This window comes from Fukomys damarensis, unplaced genomic scaffold (genome assembly GCF_012274545.1).
Source record: "Fukomys damarensis isolate Sample0158 unplaced genomic scaffold, DMR_v1.0_HiC HiC_scaffold_32, whole genome shotgun sequence".
Lineage (NCBI taxonomy): Eukaryota > Metazoa > Chordata > Mammalia > Rodentia > Bathyergidae > Fukomys > Fukomys damarensis.
The window spans coordinates 46,175,709-46,198,875 of record NW_022900944.1 but is presented as its reverse complement, the minus strand read 5'-3'; the positions used below and the strand labels follow the sequence as shown (position 1 = coordinate 46,198,875).

Genomic DNA, 23,167 nt, shown 5'->3' with positions numbered 1-23,167 from the left:
ACCGCGTGGCTGCGTTCCCACGTTGGGAAAGCCTGCCTGCCGGATGCTGATGCCGCTCCCAGCTCTGCCGGTCCGGCTCTGCGCCTGCACACGCTGTTCCCTGACCGCGAGGCGCCCCGGGGCCAGGCCCGGTGGATTAGCTCCTGTGCATCCCAGCCGCTTCCTGGAAGCCTCAGGCCTGCTCAGCACTGAGTCCCCAGGGTCTGACAAGTGACTATTCAGTAAATATTTACGAGATGAAAGTGCAGCTCTCCTCCCAGCTAGATCAGAAGAGCCATATAAGGACTAGGTATGATTTCTGTGTCCTCCTCCCCGCCTTTTCTTCCACTTCCTGCTTGTTTTGGGTTTTGCTTTGTTTTTTGAGATAGGGTCTTGCTTTTCTGTAGCCAGAGCTGACCTCAATTTTACAGTCCTCCTGCCTCAGTCTCCTGTGTACTGGGATTACATGCATGCACCACTGTTCCTGGCTTCCCCTGGGCTCACAGGGAAGATCTGGGTTCGATTCCCAATACTGCCCCAGAGTGACGGTGCCCACTGACACCCACAGGAAGGAGTTGAACAGCCCGGGGTAACAGCAGTCAAGCTGGGAAGGGACAGTTCTCCTCAGCCTTGGGCCTCACAAAATCCAGTTTTTAAGTGTGCAGCACCTGGGAGAAAAAAACAAAAGCCCCCACCAGACTGGAGACCAACTTGAGCTTGGTGCCTGCTGCGTTGGCCATTTCCGAGGAACAGCAGCTTCAGGACGTCCTCACCAGGTCTGCGGGGCCAGTAGGAACTCGGCTGCTCATGCTGCTGACAGTGACTTGTCAGGAGCCACTTCTGCGTGCCACCGGTCCCCTCCCGTGGCTCTGCGTAGACTGACTCGTGGGATTTGCGATCACCGCCTGCCTCTCCCCGAGACCCGGGCCCCGTGAGGTGTCCACACTCCATGGTGGTCGGTGTCCAGCCCTGAGCTGGTGTCTCCAGAAAGCACCCACTGCATCGTGACTGCACCCATGGGCGCAGAGGGCAAAGAGAGCTGAGGGCACGGCAAGACAGCGGAGGCAGTGTGTTCTGAGGGTGTGACCTGGATTCTGACTACGGCGCATCGAATCCAGGCCTACATCGCTCAACATCTCATGGCGGCCGTGTTGAGTTGCTCCCCACTCCCCATGTGCCTGTCTGTTATCCCACTGTTGGTCCCTGGACCTGTCTGGCTTGATCCTCCAGTGGACACTCCGTGCCACTGGTGACCCTGACGCACTGGTCCCAGGAGGATGCAGGGTTGGGTGCTGGCTCCTGTCACCCCACCTCCCCATGGATGGACCGACCACCCCGCTCCACACACGAGGAAACCGAGGCTCAGAGAAGATCAGCAGCCTCCTTGTGGCCACGCAGTCTGCTCACCCTGCAACATGGCTGTCCCTGCAGCGAGAGCCCCTCGGCTGGGCAGTACTGTCCCTGCCCCTGAAGCCAGGCGGTGGCTGACCCAGCCCTGGCTTCCCTGGGCTCTGCTCTTCCTCACAGCCGACCCAGCATTCACAGGCTGAGGAGGAGGGCAGGTCCCGCCTGTCCCCACAAACCACCCAGAAATTCCAGGAATGAAGCCGTGGCGGGAAGATCCAGGCGGCCAGGACATCCGTTACCACCCGGGGGTGCCGAGACGCGGGGGAGGCCCCAGCTCTGTCCACCTCCCTGAAGCCTGCGACAGGCTGGCTCCTTCCCTTCTGCCATCCCACACAGCGCCCCACCACCACAGATGTCCACGGAACATCGGCACCCACGGTACCCACTTTAATATGACGCTGAGAAAACGTAAAATTCCAGGCCAAAAGGGGAGGGCAATCATTCATCACTCACTTAACCTACTTTGTGCAAAGAAAGAAAGAAACCAGACACATTCCACACAAGCCAAGATGCTCCGTAAGAAAGCCGCTTTAAACGGCCTGGGTGATCCGTCAGTATCTTCTCAAAATTCCCAGTGAGCAACTCTACCGCCTCTCTTCTTGCAGAAGTGGGGTGTTTTCTGAGACATGCGGTTCCCTGCAAAAGGATAGGAGCCCTCTGCTCCACGGAAAGAAGGACAGCCCCAGAGGACAATGCAGGAAGTGTGGCCCTGGCTCAGGCCTGGGTTCAAATCCAGCCACCCCACAGGGGTGAGATTCAGGGCTGAGGTTCTCCCAGAGGGTTGGTCCCCAACACAGCAGGCTGGGCCAGGGAGGGGGCAGAGGCCACACGAATGTGCTTTGAGGGCCGGCAGCCAGGGCCATCTGTACCCCTTCCCCTCTGGGTGAACTCAGGGTACCCCATGTCCCTGCTGCAGGTGACAAGTGGCAGCCCAGATGGCATGATTCGGTGGGATGGGATGTCCCAGCAGAGGTGAGTTGGGAACTTGGCTTCTTCCACTGTGAACGCCCGCAGGGCCAGTGCCAGGGAGTCCCGGGGACCCTTAAATGGGTGAGACAGAACCTGCCCGCGGGGGAAGAGGCAGATGCCACAGCAGCCAGGCAGAGAGCTGAGGGGGGGCAGGAGCCATCCAGGAAACAGCTCTGCACAGGTGAAGGCTGGAGGTGTCACCGCCTGGGCATGACAGGCTCAGGTGCTGGGCCAGTGCAGCAGGAGAGGGATGGGGTCCTGCGGACAGCCAGGCCTGGTGGCCAGAGGCCTTGAAGGCCACTCTGAGGGGTGCTGATTGTACAGTAACCACAAAGAGACTCTGAGGCCCACACTCCAGCACGCAGGGCTCTGTGCCCAGCCCAACCTCGACAGGCAGGCAGCCCTCACTGCGAGGAGGGGTGGCTTCCTGGGGTGGGGGCTGCTCGGGCTCTGTGGCCTCATCCTTGAGAATAATCGGTCACGCTCCTCCCTGATGCCCAACCTAGCTGAGGACGCTGCTCTATTTGTGTGCCACGTTTGGGCTGCCTGAGGAAGGATCAGAGAAGCAGTGTCTGCTGCCGGCCTGGGAGAGGGTGCCCGTGGCCTGCCCTAGGGCGCCCGGGCAGAGAGCCGCAGGCTTGGCCCAGATGGCACTTGCGGAGCCAGATCCAGCCGTGGCACCCACTTGGACCGCACAGACAGGGCACGTTCATCCCGGCTCTGAGAGCACTTTGTCCGGTGCCGCCAAAGCCCCGCCAAAAATATCTGCCAGGCCCGGCAGCCCCGTGTTGGGAGGGGATGGCAGCAGGCGCCCGCCTCCTAGCAGAAGCACAGTTCCCAGGAAACAGCTATTCCTGCTGGACTGGCTGCGGGCTACACACAGATCACCCTGCAGCGGCCCAGGGGAAGGTGCTGGGAAGCAGGCTGGGCCTGGCCCTGTGCATGGAGTGCCACCACGCTGGGCCTGTTCCCGGGCTTCCAAGCGGCCAGCAGCTGGCTCTGGTTTGTTTTTTCTGGGGCTGGGATACAGTCCGGGGCTCCTTGCTAAGTGCAGAAGGGGCCTCCCTGGCTCTGAAGGGCCGGGTTCCTCAGCCCCCAAGAAGCTCCTGCCACTGTCACCCTGCAACTCCTTTCTGGTCATACAAGGCCCAGGCCTGGCAGCAGTCTCCCAGGCAGCCCCCTCTCTGTGCCTGAGCCCCACCAGAAAGTGCTGGAGGCCTCGTTAAAACGGCCACCACCTCCATGCTCAGGTTCCAGCTCCGGAGCTTGGCTGAACATCTGCGCTTCTCCTGAGGTCCCGGGTGCTGCCACTGGCCTGGGGAGCCCACGGTGGGAACCTCTGCTCTAGCTCCTCACAGCCCATCTCCCCTCCCCACGACCCAGGGATCTCCAAGCCCCAGTCCTTTGCATCCCCCTTCCCACATTTTGCCCACTTTCCTGCATCTACTTGTTCTCACATATATTTTGCATTTTTATTTAAGATGGCTTGCTTGTAGTGTGTGTGTGTGTGTGTGTGCGTGTGTGCTTTGTGTGCGAGGCAGTCGCAGCACCACTAAGCTAGATCCCCAGCCAAAGGCTTGCTTTTAGATTCTAAGAAATTTTCCTTTTCTGTTTGCTTGGTTGGGTTTTTGAAACAGAGTCTTGATATATAGCTCATGCTGGCCTCGAACTCTCTATGTAGCCAGTCTGGCCTTGACCTTGTGGCAATCTACCTGCCTCAGCCTCCCCAGTGCTGGGATCACAGGCGTCTGCCCCCCTGCCTGGCTTCTTTTTTGGTTTTGGGGTTTTATTTTTTGGTACCGGGGATCAAACTCAGGTCCTTGCGCTTGCAAGGCAGGTGATGGCACCACTGAGCTAAATCCCTGGCCCTCCTGCCTGGCTTCTGAGAAGCTTATTTTTATAAGGTCACTTTCTAGCCCTGCTACTGGTGAAGAAATCTGGTCCCCTCAGCAGGGAAGGAAAGCAGGGGTGAAACCAGATGCAAGGGACCCAGGACAACCCCCGCCTCCCAGCTGGATGCCAGGCAGCCCAAGGCTTCGTCTGGGAGGGCGTTAGACACAGAGGGTCCCACCTGGGGCACTCCCTCGCATAAGCAGAGGGGCTCTGTGGGTTCACTGGTGGCCAGTGCACATGCTCAGGGACCCCTTAGCACACACTCGTCCTGGGGCAAGCTGTGCTCAAGGGCAGGGGTCCGTGCCACTCTCCTGACAGTGCCACAGCTCACCATGCCTATGGGGACCTCCCCTCGGCCCGCTGTGGCCACTTCCAGGCCCTTTACACTGGGGGTGGCCCCTCCTACCCACACTCCGGTTCCCTGCCTCCCGGTGCTGCCTCTCTGCCCTAGGCATCTCCTGGCTCTCATCCAGTGGGTCTCAGCACCCGGTGCCAGCCAGGTGCCAGCTTCCAGCCCCAGAGAGCCAAGTGGGGCTTTCCCTACCACAGACTTCCAGGACAGGGCCAGTTCTGGGAACTCAAGGCTGCAGGCACGAAGCAGGGTGACTCTTTCCTTCCCTCTAGAATCCCTCTGCTCTTCTGCTCTCAAAATGGGACACCGTCCAGAGATTAGGATTGAAAATGTGGGATTTCGTAATTTACAATTTTTTTTTTTTTTTCAAAAGATGGTTCTGAAGTTGCAAAATCCTTGGTCAGGCTTTTCCTCTCTGATTCTGTGGTTTTGTCTAAGCTGACGCAGGGCTGGAGACAATCAGAGATAAATTGCCCTTGGCTGGACCATGATGTCCTCAGCCTTGGGGGGCTGCTGGCTGGAGTCCCTACCAATGTGAGCCAAGCCGGGTGTGGAGCAGGGCACCCCGGGACTCGCCCCACATGGGATTCCCGGCCAGCTGCTGCTGTGGCGAAAGGTGGAGCAGATATGGGGTTCCCTGCCCCATGGTGAGGCGCCTCAGTGTTTCCTGGAATGGGATCTGCTGACCTGAGCTTCCCCGAGCCAACAAAAGAGAACACAGGTCAGAGTCACCTCTGACCCAACAACTCCACTCCTAGGGACATGGCCAAGAGGAATGAAAGCAGATGTCCCCACAGTGTTGCACACAGATGTTCAGGGTGGAATGAGCCCAGGGGTGAGACAGCCACACTTCCACTAATGAAAGTATGGGCAACTGAGTTCTAGCTATACAGTAGAACACCATTCTGCCATGGAAAAGAAATGACGTTCTCTTATATACTATAGAGTGGATGAGCCTTGGAAACGTGATACTGAGAGAAAACATCCAGACACAAAGACCACACACTGTATGACTCCGTTATGTGCAATGTCCAGAATAAGCAAATCCAGAGAGACAGAGTAGACTGCCAGGGATGGGGGGGGCAGGCCAGGCCAGTCACGGGTACCGGGCTCCCTTATGGTATGACGGCAATGTTCCGGAACTGGCTAGTAGGGGTGGCCATGCACCACTATAAAATACTTAATGCCCTGAACTGTGTGCTTCCAAATAGCTAAAGTGGTAAATTTTACGTTCACGTGAGTTTTACCACAATAGGTATCTTCCAAGAAAGTGAAAAAGGACATAGCTCATCCTGCCCCCTCCCCAGCTCCCGTCCCCGCCCACTGTGACAGGCCTGGCCTTGCCTGCCTGGAACACAGCGTGCTCCAGTCGAGATTTTCCGAGGCACTCTGGATCTCCAGCCCTTGAAAGTCTGGGCACCTACTGAACCCAATAAGCTGAAGCCACAAAAAAGTGAAATCACGCCTGCTGTGCTTTCCCCTCCTGACAGCCATCGGTCCCGGGGTGACGCTAGGTGCACACATCTGGGACTCATCAAAATCCAGAGAAGTTGAAAACAAACTCCTCGCCAGCAGCAGACAGGGAGGCACCTCCCGGAGGCGATGAACTGAGCTGGTGACGGCAAGGGGACCGGTCCGGCTCACGCAACACCGAAGAGGTCAGGGCTGGGGTCTGGTACGTGTCACCTCCACCCGGGGTCTCTGAGGGATGGCTCGGGGTGTTAAGGAGCCTGGAACTCTGCTCTGGCCCCCGGCTCTCCCCCAGCCTGAGGCAGCACTCAGGGACAGTGCTGATCCATGCCCCTGTCCCCAGCTGAGCCCAAGCTCCAGTCAGCACACTCCTCCCAGGGTCTGGAACCCCCGGGGTCACCGGCCAAGCGGGATGGAGCCCTCCCACCCTGCCTTGTGCACTGGGCATCACTTCGGCTGCCCTGAACCTCTGCGCTCGTAGGAACAGGACCGCCTCCAGTGCCACGGGTGACTTCCTTCCTGAGCATCCTGGGCAAGGCTGCACCGCGAGTGCCAGCCGGTCAGCTCAGTGTCACTATAAACACCAGCACGACTCCCACTCTACAGAGCCGGGGTCTCCCCTGTAGCCTTCTCCCTGCGTGCAGCAGCTGTTTCACCTGAGCCCCTTTCCAACAGAACAACCCCTGTGTGAAGGCCAGCGTCAGAGGTGGGGTTGGCAGCATGCAGAGACTGGTCCTAGAAGAAGCAAGACCACAGGCCAACACCCACCAGGGTGAGGACGCCACAACCAGCCAGGGAACCTTGGGCAAGCACTGTACTCTGCCAGGCCTTGGTTTCCCCAACTGTCCAGGTATGCTACAGGTGAACTTTGCCACAGTGGCAATCCAGCCGGCACCTCCTGCTGCTCCCCACACAGCCAGGTGTACGCAGAACAACGCAGACTCAGGACCCTGGAGGCTCAGAACGGAATCGACTCGCACTCAGTTGCGGGGTGAGCTGGGCATTTACACAGTCGCTCACAGCTTCCCTCTCCAGACCAGCAACTCACCTTCAGGCTGAAAGATGCCCTGGTACTGGCTAAGCCCCTCCTGGTGTGCCCACCTGTCCTACAGCCCTGGCTCTCTCTGTGTGGGACACTGACCCCCAGGACAGCTCGGCTCCAGCCCGTCTCCCCACATGGACAGCTATGGGAGGCCCACTCTGGCTAAGGACCCCAGAAGGGCACCCAACGCCCTTCAGGAACTGCCTGCCCCACACCTGGACCCATGCTCCTGAAGCTGTGGGCAGCAGCAGAGCTGGGCTCCAGGCCTGGTTCTACCCTGGACTCATCTGGAATATGAGAAAAGTCACCTCGATGGTTTGTGGCACACAGACTGGTCAAGGGGTGTGGCCTTGTGAGCTGCAGGAGGCACCTGCCTATGACTACCCTGCCTGCCCCTCACGGGGGTGGAACTCTTCACGTCCCCACATGTTCCATCAGCTTCAGGAAACTCAGCCACTGCGAGGGAATACAGGATGGCTACAGCCCGCAGTGAGCTAACCAGAAGGGCAAAGCGGCAGCCAGCGAGGAGCTCACTGTGCCCACAGGGACTGCCATGCCAAGGCGCCAGCGGCTTCCCGGCTCAGAGGCTTGGCCACTACGCCTCAGTTTTCTCATCTGTAAAGGGCAGTCCTCAAAGCAAGGCTTCTGCACGTTGGGAGAGCCCTCGCCACAGTGCCCGTCACACTCCACGCAATGGCATCCCCTCTGGTCATTCCAGCGCCTGGACATTAGGTGCACCGAGTCGCAGTTTGCAGCGAAGGAGAGGAAGCCACGCCACACTTACCTCCTTGGGCTCCGATCACACCTAGCAGCGTCTCCTCAGTGGAGCGGCTGCTGCGCAGGTTTGCACTGATCAGTGGGCAACAGCACAGCTCGAGGTCCAGGACAAGAAGCTCCAGACGCGCCGAACGCTGCGAGTGGTTGCCAGGGCCTGTGCACCTCCTCTTGTATGCCGCCTTGAGCCTGATACCACACCCACCCACCGAGACCCGAGCGCTGATTGGGCCTTCCATCTCCGGTCCCGTGAGGCCCAAGGCCCAGCGGGCGCAGGGGAGCGCGTGCGCAGTGGGCGAAGGCCGGGTGGGGATGTTGCGAACTCCGACGGGACCTGCGGGGAGGGCGCGCTCGGCTTCACGCCGTGACCATAAAAGTCGTTGCTTTGAGCGCCTTCCAGAACCCGCTCTCTGCGGCTCAAGTGGAGACAGACTCGGGAAGCGACCTCCGGGACCCAAGAGGCCCAGCGGGCGCAGGGGAGCGCGTGCGCAGTGGGCGAAGGCCGGGTGGGGATGTTGCGAACTCCGACGGGACCTGCGGGGAGGGCGCGCTCGGCTTCACGCCGTGACCATAAAAGTCGTTGCTTTGAGCGCCTTCCAGAACCCGCTCTCTGCGGCTCAAGTGGAGACAGACTCGGGAAGCGACCTCCGGGACCCAAGCTAACGACGTGGGCTCACAGCGCGCCCAATGTGCAGCCCGAGGCGCAGGGGCAGGGATCCCGCCCACTGTGTGCTTGGAGCGCGGAACCCCCAGCCGCGCCCAAAGGCCCGAGCATTCTTTCGCCCTTTTGCCACAAGCGTTTGGCACCTTTAGCCTGTGCGGGCAGTTCCCGGACTCATCCCACTCACCTTTGCAACACATAACGCACATAACAGAGGGCCTGGGAGAAACTGAGACCGGAGGAGCTAAGACAGCCCGTGTTCCCTGGCCACGTGAGGCCCTGCTGCGTGCAGGCCAGGCGCCGGTGCCGAGCGCGGGCTGCCCTCACACAGCTCAGGCCTGCAACAAGACGCCGGCACTAACTCTTCCCTGGCTGCCCTCGGAGCGCCACGTGCCGTGCAGCTGTGCGCAGGCGCAGACAGTGCCCCGCCGGGGGACCCAGAGTTCCTGGCCCCCACGTGTGGCATCACGTGAGGGGACACGGACTCAAGCCAGAAACCCCTGCACGAGACATCGGAGCAGTTTGTGGGGCAGGTGCGCAGCTGGGGATGTAGTTTAGCGGCAACGTGCCTACTTGGCAAGCAAGAGGTCCTCAGTTCAATTCCCAATACCGAAGGAAAAACAAAAACAAAAGAAAGAGCCAGTAGGCATCCTCAGCTTCTTTTCCCTCCTTCCCTTGGGAAGTAATGGGCCAACACCCACGCACCCAGAGGGCTTCAGCTCCAGTTGTGTACAGCTGCTCTGCTCCAGAGCGAGGCCTGGGGTTGGCGAAGGACAGACCCAGGAGGAGGAGGGATGTTACCCACAGCCACGTCTGAGGTGACAGTTGCCCAGGACCCCAGCCCTGGCCACCAGCAGGCACCAGTGCTGGTAGCCCGCTTTCCAAGGAGAAGGCACTGGGATTTGAACTCACACTACTCCCGCCATTTGGCTGCCACTGCCTGGGACCAGTAAGCCAAGGGGATAGAGGAACAGAGTACAGTGGATCCTCACTCCACACCCAGCCAGCGGAGGGCACTGTGAGCATCAGATTCCTTCGCGGCCCATCATCAGGGTGGGGGCTCGGTGGTTGTTAACAATGGAATGTCCACAGCCCTGCTCATCTGATCTCTGCCTCCTTGAAAGTGCTTAAGGATTTCTTCCCCCCCTCAGTCCTGGGGGCTGAACCCTCGGCCCTCACACTGTACTATATCCCTTTCTTATTTTTTTATTTTTTGAGACAGGATCTTGCTATGTAGTTCAGGTGGAGCTTGAACTATGTAGCCCGGGCCAGCCTGAACTCATGGTGATCCTCCTGCCTCAGCCGCCCAAGTGCTAGAACTACAGGTTTGTACCAGCATACCCAGCTTATTTTTAGTTCTTAATTTCAAGAAAGGTGTTGCTAGGTTGCCAGGCTGGGCTTGAACATGTCATCCTCCTACCTCAGCTTCCAGAGTGTACACTACCACAGCCAGCTTAAAGATGCTTTTGATGACAACCCTGCAGGCCTCTTGCTGGCCTAAGATGGCCCTGGGGACACCCTTCCCGGCACAGGCAGAGATGCAGCCAGGGGACCCCATGAGTCTGTCCTCCCTGACGGGGATGCCGAGTCCCCTCCTGCCATCAGCTGCTGCCTGCCCCAGCTGCAGGACCTTAAGACCCTGCCTTCCTCTTCTGTTTCCCCTTTTCCTGTGCTTCTGTGGCTTCCCGTCCTGCCCAGCCCCCAAGGCTGCTGTCTGAGCTAGGGCTTCGGGGCTGCATCTTCCAGCCAGTGGGAAGGGGGGGGGCTGAGGATGGGGAGGCCCTCGGCTTTCTCAGTGGGGTTCACAGTGCTCCCTTCCCCGTCTACCACAAGGACGGAACAGAGAGGTCCTGTGTATGAACCAGAAAACAGTCCTTACCGGACACTGGACCTGCACTGCCTGACCTTGGACATCCCCAATCCACAGCTCTGAGAAACAAAGGCTCCCGTGACTAAGCCACCCAGGAGGCGGTATTTTGTTATCTTCACCTGCGAGGACTGAGACAGTGTGTGACCTCAGTCTCTAAACCACATGGCCTTCAGGCACAGGAAGGCTGGCTTTGCTGCAGTATTAGTCCTCTAGATATTTCGGAGCTGTTTCAAAGGGGAGTTAACAAATAAACTTCTCAGCTGGGATGTTATGGTTAGTGTTGCTGAGTAACAAATTATCCCAAAATGTAGTGGATTAGAACACCATTTTGTTTTGCCTTTAACTTAGTAGGTCAGGAAGCTGGGACGTGCCATGTGGAGGGCTCTGCCTTTGGGGCCCCTCTGATGGTGGCACTGGGTGTTGCCAAGAGCTGTGGACACTGGAAGACTCAATTAGTCTGGGGGTCCACGCTGGTTCCCCGTGGGCCAGGCATTCAACGCTGGATGTGACTGGATCTCAGTGGGGGCTGCTGCCCACAGATGAGGCTAATGTACTCCTTGTGCGTGGCTGTGCAGTGACCCTAACCAGCCTCTCAGGAGGACGGGGGAGGCTCCAGCCTGTGTGACTTAGCACTGGAAGGCTGCCCCGCTGTCGCTTCAACCACTGAGCCTACCAAGTTCGAGGAGAGGGACACAGACCACATCTCCATGCAGGCAGAATCAAAGACTCTGCAGACCTGTTTGAAAACCTCTCCAGGCCTGGCGTGGTGGCACATGCCTATAATTCCAGCACTCGGGAGTCTGAGGCAGGAGAATCACCACCAGGGCAGCCTGGGCTGCAGATTGATTTCAAAGCCAGCTTGAACTGCATAGTGAGACCCTGTCTCAAAAACTCAAAAAATAAAAGTTTGAGTCCTGACTGAACCTGCCCTGCTCTGTGTCTCTGCTCACCCAGCCTTTCTGGGCGACAGCTGCTTCCCTGTCGGGATCACCCAAGCAAAGAGAGCCCTGAGAGCGCTGGCAGGCGTCACTTTCCAGTTCAAATCCCAGCACCTGTGCCTCCAAGCTGTGCCCATCTATAAAACTGTCCCTCCCCTCCTTTCTCTCTGTCTCCCTTAGGGAATTACATGGTTAACACATGGAAAAGAACAGGAGCAGGGCCTGAGACACACAGCATTAGTTAATATTTTCGCCATAAGTGCCAGCAAAGCAAAGGAGAAAGAAGGTTAGTTTTGATCAACTTTTCTATCGTTTTGTAATCTCAGAGTGTAATTTCCAAGAAAATAGCGTTGGGATTGGGATAGAATGGTATGGCATGGGCCACACGGCCTCCTGGGAACTCCCAAGGGGAAGGACCACAGTGCATCTCCGCACCTTCCGGGAAGAGACTGGCCACTCGTGCCCTGGGGAGGTCCAGTGGAGGACGCTGTTTGTGACCCAGGCACAGGGCTGGGTCATGGGACTGAGACAAAGAGGAGCCCTTTGGGCCCTGATGAACCCTTGCCTGGAAAAAGAAACACACAACTGGACCACCCTCCCTCAGGACCAGGCAGCCGATGGAGGGGTTGCAGCTGCAGGACGGGGTGGGCAGGGCCATGGCTGCAGGTCAAGGCCTCTCCTTCCGGTTTCCATGCTGGGTCTGGAGAGATGACTTCTCCACACCAACTTTGGATTCAGTTATTTTTGTTGGAGGCTGGGAAGTTCCAGATTGTCATTCGTCCCTGCCACACCCAACCCCAGCTGCAGAATGACACCAGGCCCCGTGTGACATCAAAGCCCATGAAGGACTGGCATTGGGACGCATCTCGTGGGCACCGCTTTGTGATGGGCATGGCTTGGAAAGAGGAACAAAAGGATGGGAAGAGGGCGATGGCTTCGTGCTGGCAGGTGCCAGCCACGTGGTCCTTGAAGCCCTCTGCGGGATGGGCTGGTGGCCTGCTGGGAAGGTGGTGGGCTCCACCTTGTACCTTCGCAGAAACTACTGGGGGCAGCAGGGCACTGCCGGTGGGGAGATGCGGGACAGTGCAGTGGCAAGTGACAGAGGCCTGCTCCATTATCCTGGTGCTGTGGAGCCTGAGGTAGCAAGCAGAGTTGGCCCTGGGCCGGGCAGGTCCCCAGAAGTCCCGTCCTGTCTGTTCCCATGGAGATGACCAGCATGGGGTCCATGCGCCCTTTGTCCCAGAGACCAGCGAGGGCTGCTGGAGAAAAAAACCCAACTGGCCCCACCCCTGGGGCAACTGAGGGAGGAGGGGTGATGCTGTCATTGTGGCCTGGCGCTGTGAGCCGGGGACACCTCAGAAGGCCATCAGAAGAGTCCGTACAGTGCGAGGACACGTCCAGAGAAAGCCCAGGCCCATGGGGACAGAGGCTTGGTGAACCACTGACTGTCCACGCCTGTGTCCCTCCCTGCAGGTCCCCACCACTTCAGGCAGACCAGCCCCACAGCTGCGCCTGCACCTCTGTGGAACAGCTGTCCCCGCTTAGCCACCCTGTGGGCTCAAGTGCCACCCACAACTCAGCGGCCACAACTGACTCTGTGGGGCGAGGGCGCCGGGAGCTGGGCCTTCAGGATGTGGCAGGTGCAGGGCAGAGTCCCCAGGGAAGAGATTCGGCCCTCGCAGGAGCTGCGGGAGGGTCACCCTGCACCCCACATTGGGAGGGCCGTCGGCTCCCAGGGCGCAGCACTGAGGCAGCATCTTGGAAACAGAGTGGCCTTGTCCAACAGTGGCGGGCAGCACCTTCGCCTTGAAGTTCCTCGCCTCCGGAACTGCAGGAGGGAAACTCGTGTTGTTTACTGCACTCCGCACCCCAGGCCTCCACTCGTAGCAGCACCACAAGCTGACAAGCCTGCTGCGGTGTGATGGTCCATCGGGTGTCATCTGCACTGCTTGAGCCACCTAGGGACTGACCAGTCGCGCACTCTGGGTGTGTGGGTGGGTGGTGGGGACATGACCCTGGGGACCTGAACTCGTCCCTGGCCGCTTCCTCTCTGGCTCTTCCCCTGCTCTCCTCTTTCCTCGATGTCATGAGGTGAGCAGCCTTTGTACATGATGCCCTTTCATTATGACTGAAACTTCTGAGACCATGAGTCCAGATAAACTCTTCCTCCTTTAAATCGCGTCTGTCAGATACTTCTCCCAGCAATACAAAGATGGCCAATCCAGAGGGTGCACATGCTGAAACCCCAGCCAATGAGACAGGCCCATGGCCAGGGGCGGGGCCTCCCGATTGGCCAGTTTGGGTCACGTGCTCACCCACGGCTAGGGTACGGAGAGCCTGTGATTGGCTGTCCCATGGAGTGTGAGTAGATGGGCATGCAGGGTGCTCAGGGAATGGGTGCTCTGGGCGGGGCGGGGGGGAAGCCCGAAGGCAGGAAGTGCATGTAAGGGGTGACCAGAACGCCAAGCCTGCTGGGCCATTTAGGCTGACCTGAGGCAGATTATGGTGCCCTTCCTCTCCGGGTACCTAGAGAAGGCAGACACTGCTGGGACACCCAGGACATTCATGGATGAGACATTACAGAGATCAGGCCTGCTGGCCCCCTTCGATGAGAATAAACCAAGGTAAGATGCTGACTGAGATGCCCAGGATGGCACAAGCAGTGGTCAAGAGGGCCAAACTTGAGGTTTCCAAACTCTGAGATGCACCTGCTAATTGATTGTCCTTCCTGTCGACTATGGGTACAATGGTTGGAGTGTAGCAGCCATTTTGGACCATGAGGTACCTTGGGAACAGAGCTTCAAACAATGGAACTTGAGTCCCTGGCCTACTAGGTCTCTATACTGGCCTATAGCACACTTCTTTCACACATAGGAGAAATAAATGTCTCACCCTACTCAGGTAGAGAGGAAGGATGGGCTTTGTTGTTCACTATAGCTAATCCTGATACATCTTTACTTTACAAATGAAACACTTCTAAGGTTGGAACAAAGGAATTTGTTCTGTTATGTTTCTGAGTCTTCTCTCTGAATCCTCCACCTGGCACCCATGGGGGGTGGTGCCACGGCGGAAGTGTTGCTAGAGAAAACAGAGGATGCTCGTGTTGCAACCCAAGCAACAGCTCACTGCGTCCTGTTTTTGTGAACCCACAGCCCACACCCAGCAAACCTAGGACAGCCTCCCACAGGACCGGTGCTGTCAGGAGGAGGTCCCTGCGGAAAGCAGCCACCCCGCAGGGCTCCGAGGCCTTCTGGGGGAGGCTGGGCCCTGGCTTGGTACCCAGGGTGTGAGCTGCTGGACAAATCCTTCAGCCAGGCGGAAGCAGCAGCTGCCTTTCCCCCTCCTATGGGTGCCACCCTCTCCCATGCCTGCCAAGGACAGCGCGGAAACTCAGCGCTGGGCCACGATGGCCCCATCTGGCCTAGGGCAAGGACCGGGGCCTCGGGGTCCTCACGGGAAGTGCTGCTGCAGCTGCGGGGTTCTCAGCCTGGGGTCCTCGCTCCCTGCCCCGTCCACACACGCGACACCCTGACCTTCCCAGGAAAGAGTCGCTGTCATCTGTCCACAGCCCTAGGTTGAACAGGCTGCTCAGGGTCACCGACTGTGGGCTGGGATGTCCCCCAAGGCCTCCTATACCCCTAGGCGGGGACTTGGGAGGCCGCCGCCGGATCACAGGGCTGTCGGCGCACTGCTGCGCGGAGCCCGGCCTGGTGGGTAGGGCGGTTACGGGGGCGTGGCCTGGAGCTTCTGCTTCCGTCCGGTCCCAGCAGACTTCTCCTCGCTGAGACAAAATATCTAACACCCAAAGTTAGAGGGGGAAGGTTAATTTAGCTCACACTTTGTAGAGGTTTCAGCTCATAATTCATTGGCTCCAAGGCAGGGAGGAGTCGCAGAGGAGAAACAGTTCATGACAGGCAAAAGGTAGCAAAGCAATAAGGGGCAACCACAGCTCTTTCTTCCCTAATATCTTATCCAGGCGACCGAGCTACACGGGGCGGCAGCACTCACACCCTCCATCCTAGGGCCTTACACCACGAATCAATTCCAGAGTCGCTCACTCTAGATCCAGCCACCTCTGGAAAAGCCCGGCCTAGGACCACACGAGGCTCAGGGTGGGGGAAACATCTAAACACAATCCATAGCATTTCGCCCTGGCTCCTACAGACTCAGGCACATCCCTTTATGCAAAGCCCTAACTGTTTCGGCACTGCTGAGAAGTCCAAGCCCAGAATCTCCTCTGAAACTTGAGGTAAACTCTTCGCCCCTGTACATCCAATGGCACAAGACGGACATTTCCATTCCAAAAGTCACAAACAGGATAGCTAGGAAAGGGAACGAATCCAGACCAAAATCCCACAGTTCCATTTCCAGCGTCCCCGACACCTGTGGCAAGGTGTGAGCTCCAGAGGGCTCAGGTGGCTCTGCTGTTGTCGCAGCTCCCATGGCTCCTGTCCTTGGCTGGCTTTGCTCACCCCCTGCAGCTTTCCTCAAACGATCCACGTACCCGGCTTCTCCTCACTTCTAGGGTCCCACTGCACCTTCTGCTTCACACTCGCAGCGTCACCCACTGCTGGCCCCCGCCCCTTCTTCTGCCATCGGGGCGGAAGTCTTCCCGACCCCGCAACTCTTGCATTCCGCATGCACCTAAAAGCAGCACCACATGGATGATGGCGAAGTCTGCTTCCAGACAGAGCAGCAGCTAGGCTTCCTTCTCTCTCGGCGGAAGGGGTCAGGTGCCCGCGAACCAAATCCCACGAACAACTTCCCTAGGCCGCCATCCTGGAACATAGTGCTCTGAGGCTCTCTCCTCAAAGCGAAGTCTTTGCAACCTGAGGCCGGAGTCCTATTGTTTCTTGTTCTCAGGACAGCTCTTATCTTCTTCCAGAATACTTAGTTTTTTTCTTGGTAGTCTTTTCAGTGGCCAATTTCTCCTCTGTTCTGTCTTTGCAGGCTGCAACTTTACTAGAGAGCCCCATTCCTGGCAAAACTCATGTTTTGAATCATTCTGCTAGGCTCTTTGCTCTTTATTCTCCACATAAATCTAACTTAAAAACTCCCCAACAGTAGCCATGCCACCACCTCGACATTAGACTGCCTTGAAATTTTTTTCTGCCAGATTAATTAGCCCACCACCCTTAGACTCCATCCCAGGCAAAGTCTCTGAACATGAGCAAAATGCAGACAAAACTTTCTGCCGAGGCATAGTTCACATCGCCTGGAGTCCAGCAGCCAGTGCAGTCCTTCTTCCCAGCAGAAACCTCCCGGGCCTGATCTTTACAGGCAGGATTCCCATCAGCCTCCTGGTCCTCTGACCTCGGACCATCAAATGCAGCCTCCGGTGCCCCGGCTGTCTGCAGGCTTCTCCCAACCTTTGAGAACTCTTCCCACAAGCCAGTCCCAAAGGCTTCTGAACCGCAGGGACAGGTATCCTCACAGCAATGTTTTTGCCATAAAATGTTCTGTTCAATAAATGTAACCATTTGTGCTGCAGGAGGTACCTGCCCAATGTATCGAAAGTGTTCTGTTCAAACAGTGTAACTGCATGTGCTACATATGTTTCTACCCAAGGTTTCAAGAATGCTTGGTGGACTCCGCTCCAAGAGGTTCCCACTTGTGCCTCCACTCTGAAAGGTTCCTCTCAACTTCTTTTCCCAACTGGATATAAACTCAATCTCACTGCAACTTGTGGCCCAGAATTCAGAGCACTCCAACTCCTGAGTCAGCTGGCGTAATAAAGCTTGCTTTTTCTCCATCTCTTCCAGTGGCTTTCAGATTCTTAAGTTTTCAAGGTGCTGCAGCTGTAACAGAGCTGTAATATTTGGCTGCAGTGCTGAGCAGTCTCACTTTCCCCCAACAACCCCACTTCTTTGGTATCAAATTCTGTGTTAGTTACTTTTGTTGTTACTGAGACAAAATACCCGACACCCAAAGTTAAAGGAGGCTCGTTTAGCTCACAGTCTGTAGCGGTTTCAGTTAATAGTTGACTGGTTCCCAGGGCGGGTGGCAGAGGGCATCACAGAGGAGAAACAGTTCATGGTAGGCAGAAAGCAGCAAAGCAGCAAGGGGCAACCACAGCTCTTTTTCTCCCTTCTAGCCCATCCAGGCTCTCAGGTGGGCAGCACTCACACCTTTAATCCCAGTGCCTGTGATTCTAACATTGCTCATGAATCTGTTCCAGCATCACACACTCCAGCTAGGACCACATGAGGCTTTGAGGGGTCATCTAGACGCAGCTATAACAAGGGTCCACAATAAGCTTTCCCCATTAAGTTGCTGGTGCCGGCCATTGTGTCCCAGCAACAGTGAAGTGACTAAGACGTTGTCACCAAGGGCATAGGTTTCTGTAGTTGCTAAGACTCCACCTGCCCCAGCCTGGGGCGCCAACAGCAGAAATGCTTTTTTCCCAGGTGTGGAGGCCACAGGCCTCACATCAGTGCTGGTGACCATGTTCCTCCGAGGCTTGAGGTGTAGGCCCCTTCCTGGTCCCTTCCAGCTCGGGTGGGCCTGATCCTTGCCACTCTGTCCTGTGGCCGTATCCCTCCAGCCTGTCCTTCCTTCCTTGAGAGAACCCCGCCCCCCAGAACCACCCTGACCCGGCACAGCTGCTTTCCACAGTAACTCAGGACATCTGCCAAGACCTGTTTCCCAACAGGGTACGTTCTGAGGCCAGGTGGCCGTGACCATAAGGGATACTGCCCAGTGCAGCACCACGGGTGACCTGCGAAGTCCCTAAGTGTGTGCTAACTGTTGCTGTTTGTATGGGTTAAGTGAAGGTTATTACTACTATTAACAACAGCCAGGCCTGGTGGTATGTACCTATAATCCCAGCATTCAGGAGGATCATCTCAAGTTTGAGGCCAGCCCAGACTACACAGCAAGAGCGCCTCAAAAAACAAACCAAACAAACAAAAAGTCCTAATATTAACAGTACTGGCACCACACTGGGATGCAGAATGATAGTTAGGGCACCGGCCTCCCACACCCATGTGACCTTCATGGCGAGCTGTACGAGCAGAGGGGCGGGACAGAGACGGAGGCCACGTCAGCTGGGGAAGGGAGGATGCTGAGCACGGCCATCCCTGTTCCTGAAAGGCAGGACGTGAGGCAGGGGCTGTTCCCGCTTCAGGGGCGCAGGGGGCTGTGAGGGATGCAACAGCAGCCTGATGCAGGGGCAGCACCATGGGGCCAGGGCTCGGGACCAGGAACCCACAACAGCCGTCAGTCCAGGGCCTCCCCTGTCCCCGCCCCACGAAGGACAGGGTGGTCTTCCTGGACCATCCTCTGGGATGACTGACAGGTGCCGTGCCTGCTGACGGAGCTGTTTCTCCTCCAAGGTGCCCACCCTGCAGGACTTGGGCACCGTTCCTCAGAGGTTCTCTCTGTGCTCCGCCTGTGACTCCTCAGGGCCCGGAATGTGGAGGAAGCGGGGAAGGTTCCCCCGCAGCGGGCTCCCACACCCCAGCTGCCGCCCCTCAGTCGCTGTGGACAGCAGGAGGGAGCTGAGACCAGCAGGGGACCACTGGACACCAGCCTGGATGTGAGGACCAAGTGTCACTGCCGCCGAGCCTCTGGTTTCCTGGCAGAGCACCGACACATCCTGTCACGTCACCAGTCTGCCCGTGGGAGGAATGTTCTGGAAGCGACACTTTTCTCCAGCACAGCAAGTGTCCCCTGAAGAGCCCTAGGGATGGATGTGCTGTGCTTCCAGAATGTTCTGTGTTTTTGCCAGGCTGAATTGTGTCCCCTGAAGTCAGGTTCAAGTCCTAACCCCAGGACCTCACAGAGGTACTGCCTTGTCCTGAGGTCGCCCGGGGCCCTGGTGTGGGGACCAGAGGGAGACGCCATGTGGCACCAGGGAGACGCTGGGCCTGTGCTCAGCTCGGACTCCCTGGGCCCGTGAGCCACGCTGTCCTTGCTGGGTGAAGGCCGAGGCCACCAGAGGGACATTTACCCACCTGGGCTGGGTGGGCAGGCAGGGACTTGGCATCACACCCTCGTGTGCCTGGGGGTTGGCTGGGCGCCCGGTGAGAGGGGCACTGTCACCCTGTCCTCCAGAGACTATGGCCGTCCCTTAGCTGGGCTCCTGGGAGCTGTGACAAGGAGCCACAGCCGGGATGACAGCAGCATCGAGCTGGAGGCCAGGCTGATCCTCCGGCCACGGTCCTGGGTATTCCTGCCTCCAGCCGCAGCCGATACGGCGCAGCCTTCGTCCCTGTGTCCGGCCCAAGCCACCCCTTGGAAACCTCAGCCTCTGGATCAGGATCAGGGCCCCTGGCCCAGGGCCGTGGCATCACAGCTCATTACACCTGCAGTGGCCCGAGCCCCGGCTGCCAGTCGATGCTCTGGGAGGCCGGATTCAACCCAGTGCACACCAGCAAAGGGCCTCTGAGGACAGCTGTGCTTAGGGTCTCAAGATGGCCACGTCCTGACTCTCCGTGGGCCCAGGGCAGCTGTCTGTGTCGTGCACCGGGGGAGAGGAGGGCTAGTTGGGAGGTGACGTGATGGCACGTGTGGGGCTGCAGCCGTGCGCTGTGAGGGTAGAGAATGAGGCGCGTGCCCAGGGGTGTGGGGGCATCAGGAGCTGGACAGCAGGGAAGGAAGGAGCTGGCCCAGCTACCACCTTGACAGCAGCCTGTGGGACCGACACCTGGGGTGGGAGATAGTGTGCTGAGGCCACCGGGAGTCACTGAGCCGGCCGCTTGTCACAGCGTCCTCGGTGAGTGTGTTCGGACCGTGCTGGCCGTGCCTGCGAGCGGGCACCAGGGGGGCACAGACCCGAGAACCAGCAGGCAGCACCCCCGGCTGTTTCCAGGCAGAAGCTGCCGGCCGCTCAGGACCACGGGGTCACCAGACTCCGAACGCTGCCCGCAGAGAGCACGTGCACCCGGGACGCCCGCCCTGACGGCTTCCCTGCGAGGCCACTGGCCGCGCTCCAGACGCACCGAGGACGGCGCCTGTGGAGAAGTGCAGGGTCGGGAGCAGGGAAAGGACTCGGGGCTCCTGGCTGTGAGGCGGTCGCCACCCCACTGGAGGCTGGTGACACTGGGCTCCAGGGGCCGAGGCCCAGGCGGAAGGCCCAAGTGGCCTCACCCTGAAGCAGCGGCCGAGTGCCTGTCCAGGGTGGCAGGAGGAACCTGTCCCCTCCCGGGCTCAGGTCCCCTCTGCCCAAGGGGAGCCTCGTTCTGGACACGGGTCTACAGCCGCATCACTCTGAGCTGCTGGGGTCTCCTGCCCCCGCCCAGGAATGCCCAGGGAGGGGGACCTCGGCCCTTTACACCCCGGAGATGTGACCAGACGGGGTCACAGGAGTGGGACAGCTGCTCCCTCCAGTCCTCCCCACCCTGCCCAGCGCCAGCACTCCAGGCTCTCCGGTCTCAGCCCGTCTTCACATGGCCTTTGTGGCTTTGTTTTTATTTATTTATTTTGGGGGAGGGCTTTTGCACTGAGCTATATATCCCTGGCCCTTTTTTATTTTTTCGTTTTGAGACAGGGTCTCACGAAGTCCCTCAGTTGCTCAGGCTGGGCTCAACTTGCAATCCTCCTGCCTCAGCCTCCTGGGGTGCTGCGATCACAGTGAGTGGTGCCCCTCCAGGCCGGCTGTCCTCTTACACGGACCATTGTCGTGGCCCTCAGGGCCTACCCTGCTCACCCAGATGAGCTCACTCCCAACCCTCCATGTAAGCACATCTGCAGAGACCCTCATCCCCAGCGTGATGGTAGACTCGGGCTCTGGGTGGAGGGCTGGGACCACCCTTTCCTTCAGGGCTACCGGGCTCCACATCAGGCCCTGTCCCCGCCACCTTGGGCGCCTCCGTCCTCCCCCAGCTCCGGACAGCTTCTCTCAAGCTCACCTTTGCCCACACAGCAGCACTGGCGTCCACCCCTCTGCGCTGCTGACTTGAAGGTCAAGTTTTCCCATGCCCCCGGCAGTCCTCGGGGCTGTCACCCTCCGGAAGCTCAAGGCCACTCAGCACCTTTCCCCTTCGGCTGCTGGGCAGGGGACAGGTCAGCTACTCCGAGGCAGAATGGAAGACACCCTGGGGTGCAGAAGCTGCCCTGGCCACGCTGGCAGAGGCCACCTCTGAGAGTCTGCTGCTGTCCACATCGTGTAGCCCAGGACCTCGTCCGCCCTCCCCAGCCTGGGCACAGGTCTGCTATCTTGTGCCTCGCTGGACACTTGTCTGCCTGTTCTAGAAGCTTCTGTAGCAGGAATTGAGCAGCGCACTCAGGAGCTCTCGCCTCTACCAGGTCCCCAGCGGGTGCTGGAGCAGCCGCGTGGGCCCCTCCGCCGCGCTCCTGCCACTCACTGTGACTCCGCCCCACCGAGGGCTGGCAGGCACCAGGCTCAGCCCGCAGTTCCTCCCAGCATCCTCCGGCTCCGTGTCCCCTGCTCCGCCTCCTGGTGAGGCCCCTGTGTTTGCAGCACACACGGAAGGCCTTGCCCGGGAGCCGGTGCGGTGCTCAGCACACCTGCATTCCCCCCACTTCCCGCCTCCCTCACTTGGTCCCCTTCCCTTTTTCAAAAGGTGTCTCTCCGTTTCCTCTTATCTCTCATTTTGCTTTTTACTTGTACTTTAAGTTTCTTATATTAGAGAAACTGTAATCTTTAAGCTCATGTGTCTGATTCATTTCACTGAACACGATGGCCTCGAGGTGCATCCATTCTTTTCTTTTTCCTGAGCCAGGGTCTTGCTGTGTAGTCCAGGTTGGCCTGGGCTTGAACTCACTAGGTACCTTGGGCTGCCCTGGAACTCAGTCATCTTTCTGCCTCAGCCTCTTGAGCACTGGAATCACAGGTGTGCACTGCCACGCCCAGGCAAGGGGCATCCATTTCTTTCTATGAATATCTCAAGCTTAGCCGTCTTTGTGGCAGAGCAGTACCCCAAAGTGTGCAAATACCACTCTGTCTTCACTCATTCATGTACTGATGGGCATATGGGCTGCTTTTACAGTTGAGCCATCATGAGTTATGATGCTGTACACATAGCTTCGCATGGACTGCCGCCATGCCTTCCACTCTTTCAGGAAGATGCACAGAGGGCATCGCTGGGAAGAATGGAATTCCCAGTGTTTGTTTTTTGAGGAATCGCCTTGCTGATCTCCACAGTGCCTGTGACAGTTTATGTTCCCACCAATGTACAAAGGCCCCTTCTTCCGGGCAGCCGCTCCGGCATGTTATTATCTGATTGCCCGGCGATGGCCGCTCTCCCTGGGGTCAGACGGAATCTCGGTGTCATCTGAGTTCCCATTTCTCTAATGGCCAGGGGCGTCGAGCACTTTTCCATGTGTGCTTTGGCCATTTGTGCTTCTGAGGAGCATCTGGTCATTTCAGCTGCCCATTTTGTGACCGGGCCTTTTACTCTGGAGAGCCCGGTGTTTGGGGTTCTTCCTGTATTCTTGTTCCTAGCTCTCAGTCTGAGGAGTAGCCGGCCAATTCCCCCAGGGTGGACTGTCTCTTCGCTGCTGGCCACGTCCTTGGCTGTGCTGAGACCGTCTCATGTGCGAGGGTCCCGTCCTCTGTTCCCCGATGCCCTTCCTCATGCGGAGGGTTTCTGTGCAGCGAGTCTTTCCCTATGCCGGTGACTCGGAGACTTTTACTTCTTTTATCTTCCAGGAGGCTGATTCTGTTTTAATATTTCGCTGTTTGATCCCTTTTGATTTCTGTGTAGTTCACAGTGAGCTATACGGGCCAAGATGCGATCTTCTGCATGTGGACAGCCAGTTTTCCCAGAACCACTAACTGAAGAGGCGATCTTTCCTCGAGGATGTGTTTTTGGCCCCTATGTCAAAGATCAGATAGCTGAGCGTGCCC

At 58.1% G+C, this 23,167-nt stretch overlaps 2 protein-coding genes across 5 annotated transcripts in view; one reads left to right on the top strand and one right to left on the bottom strand.

The window, feature by feature from the left end:
- Crispld2 (cysteine rich secretory protein LCCL domain containing 2) overlaps window positions 1–8,054 on the bottom strand; it is a 32,540-nt gene extending 24,486 nt beyond the window's left edge. For all 4 annotated transcript variants that reach the window (XM_019207934.2, XM_019207935.2, XM_019207936.2 and 1 more), the window contains exon 1: window positions 7,897–8,054. The gene's annotated coding sequence lies outside the window, so the exon portion shown is untranslated. The remainder of the gene's footprint in view (window positions 1–7,896) is intronic.
- Window positions 8,055–20,599: 12,545 nt separating this feature from the next.
- On the top strand, window positions 20,600–22,781 carry LOC104864574 (pectinesterase inhibitor 10-like). The gene is made up of 4 exons (XM_010627611.1): window positions 20,600–20,663; window positions 21,260–21,504; window positions 21,604–21,881; window positions 22,763–22,781. Exons 1-4 carry the CDS (start codon window positions 20,600–20,602, stop codon window positions 22,779–22,781), a joined length of 606 nt encoding a protein of 201 aa, XP_010625913.1.
- Window positions 22,782–23,167: the final 386 nt, after the last annotated feature.